At 38.8% G+C, this 19146-nt stretch overlaps 1 protein-coding gene across 2 annotated transcripts in view; it reads right to left on the bottom strand.

Annotated features, from left to right (window-relative positions):
• Adamts3 (ADAM metallopeptidase with thrombospondin type 1 motif 3) overlaps nt 1-19146 on the bottom strand; it is a 397838-nt gene that overhangs the window by 57305 nt on the left and 321387 nt on the right. For both annotated transcript variants that reach the window (XM_023706787.1, XM_023706786.1), the window contains exon 5: nt 13842-14035. In XM_023706787.1, the coding sequence (XP_023562555.1) occupies nt 13842-14035 (194 nt within the window). The remainder of the gene's footprint in view (nt 1-13841; nt 14036-19146) is intronic.

Genomic DNA, 19146 nt, shown 5'->3' on the forward strand with positions numbered 1-19146 from the left:
TATCAGGATGACTAAAATAGCAATTAAAAAAGTATTTTTATAACTGAGTGACAGAAAGCAATTTTTTCAAAGTAAAAGCAACATTAACAAAAAAGTAATAGCTATAATTATGCAAATTCCAGAAACTATTTCAAATACTTTTCCTGTACTAATGCAAGAAATCCTTGAAACAACTTTAGAGATATTATTGACGTATAGTTCTGAAATGAGTTGGAACCCAGTGAAGTCCTACCACTCACCAAGTTCATACAGTCTGCAAAGAACAAGGAATCCATCCAGATAGTGTAAGTATACACAGACTAGGGCCTAGCCACTTTGCTACACCTGCAGACCACTGTCCATCACTACGCAAGGTGATTTGTCCTTCACAGTGATTCACTACCTGTGAATTTAAGACTATGGTGTAGAAAATGTTGAAAACATAAAAATGATATTGTCAGTGAACGTGAAAAAAATAAAATAAAAAAACAACTAAAATATTCACTTGATTTTATAATTTTTCTTCACTTGAATTTAAGGACCTAAGGATCTGAATTCTGAATTTAATATACATAACAACTTCTTAATGTTTGGGACTTTAAAATATTGAGAGAAAATAAAGAGAAGCTACAGCAGATCCATGGAAAAGCTTCCAAAGATGAAATTACAACCAGTGCTTGGGCAGTTAGAAAAATGTGAAGCATCAACATTCCAGGAAGTCACATGTTTGAAAGAAAATAATGCACAAACGAAAGTGCAACTACTCAGGACTGAACATCTTCACCAGAAGAACCAGTCCATTAGCCCTGAGACGTCTTTCCACGAGGTGTCCAGGGTTGAGCCTAGAGCCCTTTTTAAGTTATCCACAAGAAGGGATAAATAGAATATGAATTCACTGTTCGGATAACTTTGAATTGGGTGAGGTTTCTAATGATATAAAGAGAGAAACAAAGTAAAATCAAATAAACTATTCCTTTCCTTGCAAATAAAATTCCTTCCAGGTTTGTTCCTGAACTGGACAATTTATCTCAGGACACTTAGCTAGCAGGACAAGCTTCCCTACTCTGTCTGACTAGGTGACAAAACCTTGCTTTAACAAAGCAACACCTGATTTTTCTTTCAGACACAAGGATTAGGTCTGAGATGTAGCAGAAAGCAGTGGGTAAAAGCAGGCCTTTGCATTCACACGGTCCAGACATAGTTCTAGCCATGTGATCTTGGGTGCATTATTTAGTACTTTCATGCCTTGGTTTCTTCCTCTGCAAAATGGAATAATTAAGGGACTGTCCTCCTAAGAATGCTAGAAGGAATAAATGAGTTCATATATGTATAGTACTTAAATGAAACCTGACCTACAAATGCAAAGAAAATTATTGACCACAATTATTGCTATTTTCATGTAGAAGTAAATGAATAGTGCAAACTTTTTTCAGTATTGGGATTGAACCCAGGTCTTTTGTCTTTCTGAGAAAGCATCTTGCTAAGTGTCTATGCTGCCAAAACTGTGTAGAAATTTGAGATCCACTTGTCTCAACTTAGAAAGTACTGGGATTATGAGGATGTACCACCACTCCCAGTCATAACTGCTTTTCATGTATTAAAAGTTCTAAGAAGAGGCAAGACACAATGACTGGGATTCAATTCCCAGCACCACATGCCACTCTGGCCCTGCCCATGGGCACACTGAGTTGGCCATCAAGGCTGGGAATAGTGGCATAAGCCTGTAATCTCAGCACTAGGGAGGCTCACAACAGGATGATCACTATGAGTCTGAGCTGTATAGTGAGACCCTGTACCAAATACATTAAAAAAAGGGTTCTAAAAAATCAGTCCCACATGTCGTATTTCTTTTACTTATAGTAACTATCCCCCAACTTCCTGGCTCCAACTTCAACTCCAATCTCACACTAATGAGCATTTATTAATATTTTAATAAATATTTGCTGAACAGTTGTCCTATGTCCAAAGTTCTGGGGTAGGGAACTGATTTGTAAAAGAACTTAAGTCTCTGTTTTTATCAACCATGTACTCTCAAAGGACCCTTAAACATATTAAAAATAAATACAAAAAGACATGCATTCAGGTTCAAGGTGAAAACAGGTACTAGAGTAAAAAAGCCTGACTGACAAGGTAGAGGATGAGAGGGAGAGGAAGAAACATGTCTGATTGAGACTGAGTGGTTTGCTGGAGTGGGGTATGAAAGAACTCTGTGCAGGAAGGATCTGGAGAAGTCACTGCTTAGGAATGGGTTTTGAAAAGACCCACACAAGTGCAAAGGTTTGTGTATACAGCACAGCCAAGCAGCGTAAAGCACAATGCCATTAATCCTCCACAATCATCCTCCTCCCCTTTCAAACACAATAATTCCATTCCTCTTGCCACTTCTGCAGAAGCTCTAGAGTCCTTTTGGTTGAGTGTCTGTAGTTGGATTGTCCTAGCTGCCTCATGTCCTAAATCAATTCATAATGTGTGCCTTTCATGATCATTTCAACTTGGAGCACAAGTCAAAAGTCACATGGTGCCAGATTCAGTGAACATATTGGCAGAGGACACAGTGTAATATCTTTGGAAGCCTGCCAGTACATTGGATAGCACTTGGTAAGAGCATTCATTGTACTAGGCTGGAGATTTAGCTTAGTGTTTCAGTGCCTTGCCTGACAAATGTGAAGTTTTGAGTTCAGTCCTAGTACCCCAAAACCAAAGTGAAAATAAAAGACAGGGATGCGGAGATAGCTCAGCAGTCTAAGTGCCTGCCTCAGCAAGCACAAGGACCTGAGTTTGATCCTTGGTACCACATGTCATGCTGAGTTTGGTGGCACACACCTGTAATCCCAGCACTAGGGAGGCTGAAAACAGAAGGATCACTATGAGCCTAAGCTGCATAGTGAGACCCAGTACCAAATACATTAAAAAAAAAAGAGCATTCACTATATTTTTAATCACAAGGAAAGACTTCTATAACTACTTCAAAAAATCAGAAGAAACATGGGAGAAATGTGTTAGAAGCCAGGGGAATATTCTGAAGAAAGTGGATGGTAATATATCTTTTGCTATAACTTTTTAAGTATGTTCAAATTTAATCACATATTGTATGTGAGGAAATTCCAAACCATGCCCAGGGATATTTTTTTCCCACACTCTGTAAGGAAAATAAAACTCTGTAAAGCTGTGCCTGCACAGTATTTCAACAATGGCCAGCAGAAGTGACATGTACATGAGCTTATGTGATGCAGAGTGTTGCCAGCTCCCTTTCTTAGTTGCTTTTCCTGTCACAGAATGAGACTTTCTTTCCTCTAAGGTTGTTTCTCATATCTTCCATTTGTTCCAAATCATCTACTCTCCTTGTCCCTTATTCAACATCTTCCTTCTTACAAATTATTTTCCTTGTTGACTAATATTCTCTATTTTTCTTCATGAAAAATAATTAGCCTACAAGGCTTACAGTGTTTTATATTGTTTATCCATTTATCCTTCAGTCATTCTGTCCTGCTTCTTCAGCAAGGTTCACTCTAGTCTGAATGCTAGGGTTACTTCAGGGTTTATTTCTTGGTTTTTGTCCCTTTTCACAGCTTTCCTTTTACCAGTAACTACACCCTGAGAAATTCCAAATGTTTATCTAACACTGGTTTATCCCTCAGGCTCCACAGCCAGGGGTTAAGCCCTAGTACCAGGCATATGTACTTAGAAAAGTGCCTATTCATCTCAAAGTACTTCTCCCTAAACCATATTGTTTACTCTGTATAGCCCATCACGGGTAAGCACTAAATTATTCTGATTTGAAGCTCTTCTTTAAGTATTAGGGTCAATCTGTTGTCAAGTCCTGCTGACATCTCTTGAATCTGTCCAGTAATTTAAAATTCTGCTCAACTCATTTGGACAGAGAAAGAAAGAAAGAAAGAAAGAAAGAAAGAAAGAAAGAAAGAAAGAAAGAAAGAAAGAAAGGAAAGAAAGAAGAAAGAAAAAAAGAAAGAAGAAAGAAGAAAGAAAGAAAGAAAGAAAGAAAAGAAAGAAAGAAAGAAAGAAAGAAAGAAAGAAAGAAAGAAAGAAAGAAAGAAAAGAAAGAAAAGAAAAAAGCAAACTATTTATACATTTGCAAACGTCTTCACTAGGAGATTTAGGGGAACTGAAAATAGGCACTCAGCAACAAGGCTCTGGGACCTCTTGTGACTTTTTAAAGAGTGGATTCATCCCCAAGCTCAGGTAGAACTGATTCCTTTCCTTCAAGAATGAGAAAGACGGTCCCTTGAGAAGGCTGAAAGCACTACTTGTTTTGGATTCTGGCAAAGATACAGGCTGGAACAAGCTAGGAAAGGACAAGGTCAGTCTGGCATATGTAGCTGAAGGAAGAATGTGTAAGTTTTAGGAGAGGAATTCGGTAGCAAAACCAGAGGAAAATTCAGAGAGTAAACTCAGACACTGAAGTAAAATCCAAAGGGACACCCAAGGCAGCAACAATGTGCAGGCACTGTTATGTTAAGTGAACTTGCAAGGTGAGAAGTGCTTCTAGGATGGTAGCTCTAGGACAGTAAGGGCGCACCTTTTAGAGACAAGTGCCCAAACTACAACCCTAAATCCAATTTTTATCACCAAGTGCCAACACTACAATTAACTCTGAATTTAAAGATTCAGTTTAAAAAAACAACACAAACATTAACATCTTTTGCATTAAAAGAAAAATAAATAATGTGTGCTACAGGTTCACCACTAGGATATTCCTGGAAAATTATAAATATTTAGAAAAAGCATCCTAAAGTGGCTTGTGCTTCCTACGGTCTGTGGCTGCGACCTGGTGGCTCCATCTACACTGGAGGGACTGCAACCATTTCTGGCATAGGCAAGAGTGATGCACACAACAAAGAGGGATGCAGAGAGACAGACCAGAGTTCACTCTTGCCTCTGGTCTTTAACTCTAACTATGTTCACAGTATCGCATCTGTGTTTCAGACTATTCTAACATACCTGGATTTTTGTTTCTACAACATAACAATAAAAACTGATGCTCTTTAAAATTATTCAGGACTCCTGACAGCATCAGCAAAATAAAATCCATGCTCCTTAGAATGGAACAGACTTTAAGATCACCTCAGCTTCCCTCCAGTCTTCCCCCTGAAATATCCTTCTGCTTCACTCTTCAGACAAACCTCTAACACCTCCAAAGACAGCAGGAACCACGTTCTCAGCACCTCTGTCATAGCCACTCCCCAACTTTCACCACTCACCTTCCTCCTTCTAAGAAGGGGTGACTCATTCTGAAGTCCAATATGAATTGTATGTCCTCCATGAAATCCTCACTGGCCACTGTGTTATCTGCCAAACCACATTCTCTCTTTTTCATTTCATGTTGGAACAGTGTTTGAGGCTGACATTTCTAAAGAAATCATCACACTGTATTATTATTATTATTATTATTTATTCATTGATTTCACCTGCTAGAACCGGAAATTAGCTAAATTTCATTAATCTTTAGCTCCCCAAGAAATCTAACAGGGCTGGGCTTTCAAATACTATGAATATTTTAAAAAATGCCTAGTAGACTGATATGAATTCAAATTCAAAAGCAGCTTCCATTAATAATCTCAAAAAATCTGCTATGTGAGTTGCTTGGGACACTAAACACATATATTCCTCAGATAATTCTGCCTTAAACCCAGTCAACACCCTCGAAACATTCACCCAGAAATCAAAATCAGTGTATCAATTCCATCATCATTAATCAAGCAGCAACTATATAGCTCCTAACACTTTTTGCAAGAACCAGAGTATTTTTGTGGAGCTGATATTTTCTTCTAAAGAAACTGGATAGGGAAGCTTGATTTGCTATCTACTAGTTGATATTAGTTCATTCGCCATGGTAATTAGTTTAAAAAATAATTTCTGAATTTATTTTTTAAACTTTTATTTATATATTTATTTTGTATAGGGCCTCACTACACAGCTTCAACTTATAGTGATCCTCCTGTCTCAGCCTCCTCAGCACTAGGATTACAGGTGTGCACCACCATGCCAGGTTTCAGCAGGTAGCACAGCGAGTTCCCGGGCCAGCATGGCTGGCATGAAGTACTGGGAATCAAACTCAGGTCCTTGCACTTACCAGGCAGGCACTTAGACCACCAAGCTATCTCCCCAGCCCCTGAATTTGTTCTGTATGATTTCTTGGAAAGATTTTAATTAGTACATGTTTCTAGAAGATGTGGTTTACAACAATCTTGGGGCTACATATATCTATCACAGTTTCTTTTTTATGTATTTACACAGGGTCCACAAGGTCTTACTACATAGGTCAGACTCATAGTAGTCCTCCTGTTTTCAGCCTCCAAGCGCTGGAATTACAAGCGTGAGCCATCACGCCCGGTTTCAGTCACTATCTCAGAGGGCCCCAGGGCGGGGCCAGCACCATAAGCTGGGGATCAAAACAGCTTCTTTTTTAATCTCCTTCTCCCCCTCCTCCTTTAATTCCTTTCCTTCTTTTTGTTCTTGATATTATTAATCTTAACTCATGTTATGTTATATAATGTTTACATCATTAAAGTTATTAGGCTCCTGTACATTCGGCGTACTTCCCTTTTCTTCCCTCACTCCTTGCCCTTAGTCTTTGTCTTTTCCTTTTTTTTTTGCTTTCTTTCTATCTTTCTTTCTTTCAATACTAGCTAGAATTATTTTAAATTCTATTTATTTTATTAAGTGGTAATTATTAATGATATTGATTATTTTAAATGTTTCCACAGATCTCAGCCAATGACAAGAATACCTTGCCACAGGCAGTGCTATTTGTGACAGGGAATATCTCCATAAACTACCCTCTTACCAAAAATTTGCCTTCTCACACTGTCAGCGACTCAAACTGATGGTCTGATTCAATTCAAAAGTAATTAAGGTCTCACATGAATGATTTGAATAATAAGATACAGAAGCTAGTACAGGGAAGATCCTTAGTTTACATCTGGCAAGAGACAGAGCTGGAGGGTGAATTTGTAAACCCACATTAAAAATGAATGCATCTTGGTTTTACGAAGTATTGAATCCATGAAAAGTACCAAGTTCATAAAAAAAATTAGCAAAGGATCAAGAATAGAAGAAGCACTAAAACGTTTAGTAAAAGTGTTCATTCTTAGCAACATCAATACTTCCTTTTGAATCTGGACGTAGATGATTTCAAACACTGAAAGAATTTATCACCAGCACTGACTGCACAATAGTTTTTCAGAGACTATCTTGGCTCTTTAAGTTATACTCGTGCAACAAAACATTCAAGCCAACAACAGCATGAGCCCCTAAGGATTCCCCTCTCAGTCCATGGATCCATTCATACATACTACTGGCTCTGCCAGAGAAGCCAGGTAAGAGTATATTTTACTCACATATTAGCTGACACTTTTCTAAACTTTCCTTTACTATCATAAGTGAAAATGTTAAACAGAAAGGCACTAAAAGAAGCAAAGAAAGGATAAGGAAAGTTGTGCCCTCAAACTTCATCACAAAAATGCATAGAACACAGAACTTGGAAAAAGAAATTGTTCACGCTGCACAGAGAACAGAGATGAGGGTTATCATCAGGTGAGTATAGAGCAGCTAAGAGGATTCTAGTTTCTAATAAAAATTTAACAGGTTTTGAAAAACGGCACGATCTACAATACCAGCAGCTTGTACTTTCAGCAAATCAATCTTCCAAATTTAAAGCTGTTTTGTTTGAACATTTTTATCAAATTTGATGCTTCCTGTTTTAATCTGCCAAGAGCAAAAGTGTCCAACTCCACAGCACAAATTATTGGGGGATGCTACATGTAACTTCCAGGAGAAGCAAATATGCAGCAAACTCTATAGCAATGCTGGCTACCCAGAGTATGCATGTCATTTGTTTTTAACAAAAGATGCTAATGGTTGAGTTGGTTTTTTTCTAAACTGAAGCCTCAGTATTCAGGTTTAATTGCAATGTTGGTACATTGCAATAAATAAGAGAATTGAGTTGCAATTGGGGCAGTCATCCCTAAAAGTTTCCCCATCACTCATGTGACATTCTTGGTCAAATGTTTTAAAGATCTTCATACAAAGGTGATATGTCAGTACGTAATTGTTCTAAAATTAAACTTCCCCTTCCAAGAATGTTTTAAATCAGTCTTAACTGACTGTGTAACCAAACTCCATTCAACTCAAGGGTCCTCTCTTTTTGGATCTGTATTATGTTGTTGTAAATTCCCACTATCACCAATCTTTGTGTGTAAATGTTATATAAATTTAAAAGATTATAGGTAAGGCTGGGCAGTCTAAGCACCTGCCTGGCAATTACAAGGTCTAGAATTCAATCCCTGTTAACACATGCCATGCCAGCCCCAAAACTAGGTGTGATGGTACATGCCTATAATCTCAGCACTGGGGAAGCTGAGGCAGTAGGAACTGTGTAGCATGACGCTGTATCAAACAAAAAAAAAGATAAAGAAAAACATTATAGTCAATATCTCAATATTGCTCATGTTAGATACATGTGCATGCCATAATAAGAAGAAATAAATTTTTCACTTAGTTTTAGGGTGTAGTTACTGGGAATTGAAGTGTGTATCTCACACTTGCCAGGCATGTACTGTGCCTCTGAGCTAAATCCTCAGCCTCTCAAGTTTTTTTGTTTTTTGTATTTAGTATAGGGTCTACAGGGTCTCACTACGGAGATCCGACTCATAGTGATTCATATGTGTTCAGCCTCCCAAGAGCTGGGATTACAGGTGCATGCCACCATGCCCAGTCTCAATCACCATCTCAAGGTACCCTGGGGGGCAGGGCCGGCACAGCAGGCCCAGGGATTGAACCCTGGATACTGTGCTCTGCCAAAGCAGGTACTTTAATCCACTGAGCTAATTGGTCGGCCCTTACTCAAATATTTTTAATACAATTTTAAAATCAAATCATGGTTTCCCTCAAAACAGAATACCTAACACTACATCAGCCTAGTTCAGTCCATTAATAAAGATGTCTACAGGGTAAAAATGCACATGAACTTTATGCCAACTTTGGGACTTTTCAAGCACTCCTTTACTGAATTGTAAATTACTTAGTGATAATCCCAAATCTGAAGTGCATTCAAAGAAGACTGCAATTCAACTAATAATGATTCTTGCTTTCTCTCCTTATACTTAACCAAACTAATTCATTTAGAAATATAAGATACTTAAATCAACATAGTCCCAGCAAAATAAGGGAAAATACATTTAGTTAAACATTTCATTTTGTCAATCTCCTTTTCATTCTCAGACTTCAGGTTTGGCTCAGTCCTAAACAAATCTGTCCCCAACCAGCCGAACATTCAGAAGAGGCTTTTCTCTCTAGACCACTCTCTAGGGAGTCACCAACATTCTGATTCTAAGGTCAGAGCTTGTATTCTCATATCTAGAAAAGCCAATGTATGCTCCTTAGCACAGCATCTAAGATTTACTAAATTTGACCCAGTCTTCTGTTCAATGGTCTAGTTTCCCCTCCACTGGCCCCCTATCCACCAAGAAGCCTTATAGAACACCAATTAAGAGACAAGTTATGAAATCAGAAAGTGAGAGTGCAGTTTGTGACCTCCCTAGCTAGAAGTGTACTCAAACAGTGCTTGCTCACAGAACCTTAATCTCAAAATAAATGAACTACAAGAATAAGAAACAACAGTAAAACAAATTCCTACAGTCCAGCTTAACTTCTAGCTTCTGGGTAAATTATAGAATTAGCAAATATTTTGATGAGCCTTTTTTTTTAATCTTTCCATTTTATAAAAATATAGAAACTAAATCCCAAGAAGAAAGATTTTTTCTTCTTTTTTTTTAGTTCATAGGAGTCAAAAAAGAAAGGATAGACCCAGTACCTCCCCTTCCTAATTTGCAGGATAATGGTCCATCACTTCACAGTGAATGACTGGGGTTACTGCTCATTTTCTAAAATGTCGCATCTACATTATAGTGTGCAAATATATCTTGTTATGGTTTGTGTATAGGTGTCCTCCTGAAGCCTCTGGAGGCAGCTTCTGGAGTTTGTGATTAATTATTGTGGGAGTAGATGCTGTAACTGCCCTGGAGCAGATAATTAAATTAGAATGTAAGGAGGGGAGAGAGGCTGGCTAGTTGCCTGAGCTGCTGCCAATCCCTTTGCTCTCTGTTCTTCGCTACTGCCATGAAAGTTTGCTCTCTGCCATGTGTCACTCTGCCTTGGAGCCAGCTGACTATGGCCTAAAACCTCCAGTAACTGTGAGCTAAATAAATATTTCCTCCCCTTATGTTTGGTATTAGGTATTTGTACCAACAATGAAAGAAGAGTAATTAAGATAGAATTTGGTATCAGAGGAGTAGGGTTGTTGCTGTGACTACCTGACCATGTGGATTATAAACTTTTGGGAATGGCTTATGGGAAGAGATAGGAGAGGTTTGGAGATGTTGCCTATAAGAGACGTGCTAGGATAGCTTCAGCTGTTGTGTTTGGGAGATTCTGGTCAGAGCACAGAAGACCAGAAGACTGATAGAAATCCCACCTGTAAAGACCAGGCTGGGGAAGTCTCTGCTGGGAAGAAGCACTGCATTGGTTGTTGGACTCTGGATCATTTGTGTTATGGGTTGGCAGAAAGTTTGTCTGCATTTTGCTTGTGTCCTGAGACTGAGATTAAGCATGATACACTGAATAATCTGGTAAAAGAAATTTCAAAGCAGCCAAATATTGAGGCAGTGGCATTGCTGTTGCTGAGAGTTTTTAGTCAGATTTATGTTGAGAATGAAGAGCAAAGAGCCCAGCAGGATGATTTAAAATGTGAATTTGGTCAGAAAGGAAGCTCTAATAAAGCTGTGGACTGCAAAGATGAAGCTGAGAGTATCCCCATTGCCCAGAAGGAACAAGAGAATGGAAAGGAGGCCTGAGGGCATTACAGGAGATGACAGGTCTCTGCCCTTTGCAGCCTCAGAATTGCAAGGGTGAGGGACTTTGCCTTGAGGGGAAAGCCACTGAGCCCCATGTTCCAGAATGGTAGCATCAGCCATACCAGGTTCTAGAACGGCACTAGCATGGAGAATTTATTCCTTGGAATCAGGGTCAGAGTGCTTAGCAATTCAGGCACTCAATCCCTACATCCAAGAGAGAGGAAAGCCTGGATACTGCCCTCACTGGGGGTAGACCCTGGCATCATCCACATGGTATTGGTTTTAGTCACTTGCAGAATGCAGGAGTTCTGAGGTTAAGAAGGCTTCCACCTCAATTTCAGAAGGCCTGGGAAGCCAGGCAGTGTGCTCCTTGTAGGGCAGTGTATAAAGCTGTGAGTGAGAAGCCTATTCAGTGGAAGCCCCAGAAGTTTGGAAAAGCAAGAAACATGAATCATATAAGGGAAACTGTAAGGAGGGAGCAAAGCCAACCTAAGAGAAAAGCTATGGGAGCTACCACCAAGAGTCCTATGAGGGCGGAGCCACATGGAACTCACAATTTGCCACAGATTGCTTCAGATGCTCCACATGGACTTATAGGACTTAATGTTTGCCCTGCTGGATTTTGGACTTGTGTTGGACACAATGCTTTGTATTCCCCTGTTGTTTGTACCTTTTGGAATGGTAATGTTTTGTTTGTACCTTTTGGAATGGTAATGTTTATCTTGTGCCATTGAAAGTTGGAAGTGTTTAACTTTTCATTTGTACAGAGGCTCATAGCATAGAGTTTGCTTTTGATCATGGAGGAGACCTGGGACTTGGAATTTTCAGCAATGCTGAAACTGTAGGATTCTGGCAAATCTTAGAGGTGGAATAAAATGTCTTTTGCATAAAGGGATGCGCATGAGTCTTTGGGGATCCAGAGGCAGAATGTTATGGTTTGTGTATAGGTGTCTTCTCAAAGCATTATGCCATCATGGGGTGGCTTGTGGAGCTTGTGATTGATTATTATGGGTGTAGATGTTGCAACTACCCTGGGGAAGGTAATCTCTGCATTAGAATGTAAAGAGGGGAGAGAAGGTGGCTAGCTGCCTTAGCTGTTGACAATCCCTTTGCTCTCTGCTCTCTGCCATGTGCCACTCTGCCTTGGAGCCAGCTGAGTATGGACTGAAACCTCCAGTAATTGTGAGCTAAATAAGCCTCTCTTTCCTTCGTTTTGGGTGTTGGGTATTTGTCCCAGCGATGAGAGAAGTTAACTGAGATACATCTTAATAATCATATACTTGTAATTGCTTTTGTTTTTGGGATTTATTTAGGCTGGTTCAGGCTGCCTTAAGGGGGGTCTGGGGAACTGCATTATCCTGTGCCTGACTGCATTTGTATAAGCAGGTGCTTAAACAACTAACCAACAGGCCCCCTAATTGATTATTCTTTTAGAACTGCTCCATATATTTATTTTTTCTCATCAACTACTTATGAATTCTGTGAGGACAAGGATGGCTCACATCTCCCTGCAGCCTCCATAGTTCTGAGCACCAGCTGGATGCCAGTGGATCTCCCATTAACTATGCCTGATGGCAGAACACAGCTTAGAGTCTCTGATTTTAATGATTTAGATTATTTACAAAGTCCAATTTGACCTAGAAAACTCAAATTGCACCAAATGTGTATCATGTGCATGCAGCATTATACAGAGTGTTACTTGCAGTCACTCAGGAACTCAGTCCAACACTGCTAGTGCCCTCTCCTAATACACATATGAGGGGCCTGGAGCTGATAGCAAGCACTTAGGGGCAAGCCCACATTCAGACAGATATCAGGTCACACAGCAAGCTACATAAAAAGGTAAGAGTCAGTGTTGAAAGGATCTGTAGAATGCAGGAAAAATGACCCACTATGCATGCTTCTAAGCCTACTAATTTGCTAAATGCATGTTATCTTCATAACAGGAATTAATGCCATTGAACATTAATAAAATTAACAGGAATTAATGCTGCTGGATTTAACTTTTTCATTCCGTAGTGATACTGTCTACTGATATTATATTAATTAATAATATATATCTGTGTATATATATGTATTCATGCATTATATATATGTTCATGATTCATGAAATTGAGATTTATTTTACAGTATAATTATATGACATCTATTCTTAGCCATGATAAATGATATAAGTATCCAAAGTAATTAAAATAAAAGCAGACAGAAAAAATAAAGAACAGGATTATATAATAAATTTATAAGATCAATATAATACTCTTTAAATATTATGAAATAAAATATGTAAGAGTTCACCATTGTCTCATTATCTTCTAGAAGTAGGTGGTCTATTATTCCTATCAGTTTCTCTCTGCCAATTCAAAACTAAAAACAACACAAGTTTGAGGATGCTAACCAAGTATCTTCTAAAAGTGAATAAAACTCAGAAAAGATAAATAAAAGACAAATTTTTAAGGGCCCATTAGCTACTTCTGTCCAGCATTGGTCCAGCACCTGTTTACTTTGCAAATATATTACTGTCTGCCTTGCAAAGTTGAAAATATCACGTGTTCAAAAGCTCTATGGGTATAAATCACTCTTCATCATCCCAGGATACTGAGCAATTCTGGAAGAAACTAGCTCACCCTTCCCAATCCATACCAAAGCAGGAGAATAAAATTTTGACAGTTCTGATTGTCCCCAGAACTAAGTGGAAATCATGATTCATCCTCTAATTCCATTCCATTATCGCTGTTCAAATATAGTTTTCCTTGGATGACAATGGAAAACTCACTAAACAACGCAAAGAAACTTGTATTTCAGGCTTCCTTTGAGTTTGCATTCTTGCACTTTAAACTCCTAGATCCAAATCTGAAATCAGAGCAGTCATGCACACATTGGGTCTATGATGCACAGTCATGGCGTGTCTCATATGTGTTTCCAAAGGACATTAACCAAGTAAGAGAAACAAATTTAAAAATCAAAAAGCATTCAAAAGGAGCCATAACTCACGATGTTCATCAGGGTGAGGAGGTAGTTCTGGACATGCTCCTTGCCATGGAAACGGACCACAGAGTCATCCACTCCCAGCAGCACCTCGATGCTGTATTTATCTTCTGCGTGTCTTCGTTGCCTCATGGTCTCATTCACCTGCTGGGCAATGCTACTGTACACTGCACCTAGATCAATGCCTTCTATGTTGGACTCTATGAAGACAAAAGACACCCACACATTCAGTCTCCTCAGTGGCCTTTTAAATATGTTCTTAGAAAGCCGAGCCTCCTTGGGCCCATCATTATAAGCTAGAATCCCCTCATTTGATGCTGCTTTTTACTTCACTTCTTAAGTAATGGGCACATTTTTCTGAGCAGAATAGTATCCTACAAATTCAACACAGAACGGCAATATTAAGGATAATAAGCTACTGTCCTAAAATCAGTGCCACCAGGCCAGAGTGAATAGTCCCTGAGGGTTAGGGTTTATCTTTCCTAGCTGTATCCTAATTTTATATAACCACAAAAGCAGTTAGGGGTGAGAACCAGGTGGATTACATTACTGTTAAGTAAATTTCATTAATAAAAACCATACATCAGTATGTTTATGATGCTTATTCTAAGGTACTATAATCATATAGAATTAAGATGACCTCAACTAAAATCACTTTTCTTCTTAGTAACCTTAGTTATAATCAAATTATAGCATAGTAATACGATTGCATTTTATGATATAGTTCTTGAGCATCCTGGGTAACTTTACCTATTCTGAGGTACGCTTGTTTACAGAATGCTTCAAGAGTAAAAGTGTGTGGTACAGAGAAATGTTATTCAGTACTATATTTCTGTGCATTTGCATTGGCTATCATTTGCATAGCAGATAATTTCCTGTTCCAGGGTCCACAGGTCATTTGAATTCATGTCTGACACTTAATAAATGCATATATTTTTCTCTCTACCTTTGTCATTTTTGTGAAAGTGGAGGGGAAAGTGTCTCCTGGCCAGAAAGAATGATGGCCAACCATCACTCACCTGTAATTGGAAGGAGCGGAAGCACAGATCTCACCGATACCTTTCAACCTTGGAAGCATCTATAGCAACACCACCTACTGCCCTGCAAAGATCAGCATGGCTTTGCCCACCAAGGCTCTACCAGACACTATGTTCCATGGCACAGCTGCGTGCTTGTCCCTGGGGCATTCTCTCCTCACATCAACTCCACCATGTGTAAATAAGTCTCAGAACTGTCTACATCCAACAGGAAGCTGTCTCCAAAGTCATCTTTCCACAGCTGCAAATGAGCGGTGGGGTAGGGAGACTATGCTGTGAACAGCTTCCAATTTGGCCTCAGGTCATGTCCATACTGGAGAAGGACAGAGGTGGCCCTGTTTGCAAACAGAATATTCCCAGGGGAGTTCTTGTTCTGATGGCTCTTCCCCAGGATTGTGGCCATTGTATCCTGGAGATTCACAAGCAGAGCCATGGTCACTGGCCAGGGCATGAAGGTAGAAGGCCAGAGGCAGGTCAGCCTGATCACTCCCACACTTGAGGTCTGCATCCCACCCCTCCTGACATATGGTTTTTCTGATGGAGAGAGAACAATTTTGCAGTAGTGTGACAAATCCGGAGAGGAAGAAGGGAATCCTTCAGACCCAGAATGGTCACCATGGCTGTGATGTGGAACATGAACATGCTATCATCCTTACAGGGAGCTAAATGCTATGTGAGACTTCTTGATGTGAGTGAGTCTATCTTCTCTGACTTGCACAAAGAAGCGATCTACGCATCACCAGCATGGGCTTTCTGATTAGACATACATGCCTTTAAGTCAGAATAATAATCACTTTCTAACAATGTGAATTTACATAAGTTGCTAAATTCCCTCAATTCTCAGTCTTCTCATCTGTAAAATAGGATAAATATCTAATTTTTTAACAGTTCTTGAGAAAATTAGTGCTAATTATAGCAAAATCATTGTGCGCAGTGCTTAGACATACTATCTTCTACAAGTGGCATTCACTGCTGGCACTTCAGATGAGCCTTAGATTTTAAAAGCATCTTATCTTTTATGTATGACAAATTTACCTATTATTTTAATTGCAGTTATTTTAAAACAAAAGTGAAAGGAAAGTCTGGAACTGGAGAAGGGAAATCTGAGCCGCTGGTAATTGAGAAGAACAAGAATAATATCTGCAGAGCACAGAAGAGATGGACAGGAATCTAATTTCAGTTAAAATTAAACCTAGTGACATATGCTTGCTTAGTTAAAAGCCTAACAAATTGGAAAGGACAGTGCTCATCCTCACCCAAAAGGTGACCTAGAGGATGGAAAGGACCCACCCCACCTCTCTAGGAGCTGAACCCAGGAACAGGGCTAATTTGTATCGTATACTGGCGAACTATTATGAAGGCTTGGGGCACTTGCACAACTGCTAGGTTTAGGTAGACCTATAAGAGTGCTATGAAATTCTATTATAAGAGTTAATACCTCTCTGCAGCTTTAGTTTAACAGATGATATACTCTGTGACAGAACCTTAGATGCCTTGGCCTCTAATCTCCTTATCATCTCTAACCATAAGGACACAGGAAGAGAAACAAAAGTTGAATGAGTTTCAAATCACGTATAAACTCTTGTACATCTACATCCTAATTAGGGCTGAGGAAAGGCACACAGAGGCCTTAAGGAAAATAAGATGTCGAAGCAGGGCCAAGATGGTGACTTGTGCCTGTAATACCAGCTACCTGGACTCTGAGGCAGGAGATCATACATCTGTGGCCAGCATGATCAACTTAAGAAGACCTTGTCTTAGAGCAAATGAGTCAGAGATGCTGGCCAATGGTAGAATGCTCCTGGCAGAGGGGAAACAAAGAGAATAAAAAAGAGAATGTGAATGGAAAGACATCACAGAAGAGAAGACAGAATAAGAGCAAGAGCAAGAAGGAGGCAGGAAGAATGAAGAAATAAAGAGAGAGAAGAAAAAGTGGGAGGAAGAAGAGCAGAAGAAGAGAAGAGAGTAGCATTTATATTGGATGGATAGCAAAGATTTCGCATCTCTGCTGAACTCTGCTGGCATCTGCTACCTAAGTAGTAATGTTACCTCAAAGGATTGGACACATTTGGCAGCAGAGTAAGATAACAGAATTACTAAGAAATCAAGAACTAGGAAGAGCCTGTTAACAGTTGTGCTCTTCATGGAGTGTGAGAAGCTAGAGAAAGCAGCAGAAGTCAAATGAGGGGCAGGACCTGACCTTGGCAGTTACCACAAAGATTCATACCTAGGAAGTATTTTATATGTTTCATTTACCCACTGGCTTTCCAATTGCTATACATGTATATGAAGAAAAAGAATCATTTTAGCCCTCTTTTATCAGAATGAATTTTTGGGAAACACATAAGTAACCCATGAAGTCACACTAAATTTACCTGTTTCAGCATTAAATACAGGTTATTTTTGTGAAAACAGAATTTTCTATTTCCTAAGTAGATGAAATAAAATATAATTAATTTTTCTGCTCATGGAGACAGACTTGAAACATTTTCAGGATACAATATGGCATGTTTTTAATGCCCAATCACATTTACAGGTAAGCAAAGTATATGGTTGGTAAAATTATTTTCCCCCTCAGAAAAAAATGTTATGGGTTGAAAAAGTACAGGCAACAAAAAGTAAAAATAGAAAGGTAAGTTCTGATTGCATTCTGAGTCTAATACAAAGTCATGTGTTGTTGGGTGAATCTCATGCACACTATGACAGTCATTCACTTGGTAGCCACTCTTTCCTTCCTAGGGAGCAGAATGCCAAATTTTTTAAAGACAGCAAAAAGCTCAGCTTAAAGTAAATCCTAGCTTCTCTTGCAACTAAAGATTATATATGACTAAGAATATGCAAATAAAATCTGAACAGAAGTCCAGTTTGTAACCTAGCTACTCATTTGGAGGGCTGAAGATGGTTCCCTTGGAAGGTTTCCAGGAAAGCTCCTCCAGTGCAGGCAATTTTTCCTGGACATGGCCCTTTAGTCCTTCCTGCTGGATGGAGTATGGCTATAGCAGCAGGAGCCCTATGAGCTGAGTTCAGGCTCATGCTGAGTATAGAGGTGGATGCACCGAGCCAGTTGCCCTGGAACTGTAGGACTACTGACCCAGTCCTGGCTTCTCTACCTGGTATTGTGTTTAGAACGACACTCTGACAGGTTTTCTTTCCTGTGTCACTGACTCTAGCCCTCAAATTTATGACAGGGGCAATATTTAATTTTATTGGCATGATTTCACCTGTGCTTCTACTACTTATAAGGATGCAAGCTAATTTTCATGCTAATAAGTGAATTATAATTTAAGACTTTATCAAAATGATTCACCACCGCCTTTCATTGTAGTATATCTACTTTAGAATATGAGGAAGATTCATGTTGTTTTGCAGTAACAATAAACACTGAATGAATCTGTATGTAGAAATTTGGCATCCCTTGTAAATAGAATACTGTTATAAAAATGAAGTCACTGGAATACCACGAGCTAGATTTTCCAAGAGTAGGTGGAGATCTTATGATCAGAGCTAAAATCAGATGTAAAATCCTGCAAATGCCATCTGCTAACATCAGAAGCACTGAGCAGTTAAATTTCATAGACCTTTTGTATCATTCAGTAATGTTTTTCCAATGATAAGCTTTTAAAATTTAAATTAAAGCTTCTACTTTAATAGGATACTGTAACATTATCTCCAAATACATCAGCACTATTCTACCAAGGTATAAAATGTTTCTGTGAAAAGTTGCTACATCTTTTACCAACTAGGAAATTCTATAATGATGATTCAAAGAACTATATTTAGGCCAGTGTATAATCTCAATTCAGAAGCTATTCCTTAAAAAAAATATTACCAGTTAATGAATACTACTTTCTGGTGTCATTTTCCCCTACAAGCTCTAATGTTAAAATGCATATATTCATTTTTGTTTTCACTAATTACTTTAAAGGATAATACATGGAGCTTTTAAATGAGAAATTCTGTCTTTTAAATTAGGTTGTAAATTAAAAAGTGATGTTTGCATACATTGGGTTTGTGATCATAACCAAACAAAATGAAAGGGTAACTTCAATGTCAAAAAAATATATTTCTGTTTTTCAATAACGTTCTTCTATACCTCAGGTTTAAAAAAAAAGTTAGAACATAACATTTTAACTGGGATGAGGAAAAAGATGAAAAAGGAAAGAAAGAAAGAAAAGAAAAGAAAGAAAGAAAGAAAGAAAGAAAGAGAAAGAAAGAAAGAGAGAGAGAGAGAGAGAGAGAGAGAGAGAGAGAGAGAGAGAGAGAAAGGGAGAAAG

This window comes from Octodon degus, unplaced genomic scaffold, assembly GCF_000260255.1.
Source record: "Octodon degus isolate 3935 unplaced genomic scaffold, OctDeg1.0 scaffold00269, whole genome shotgun sequence".
NCBI lineage: Eukaryota > Metazoa > Chordata > Mammalia > Rodentia > Octodontidae > Octodon > Octodon degus.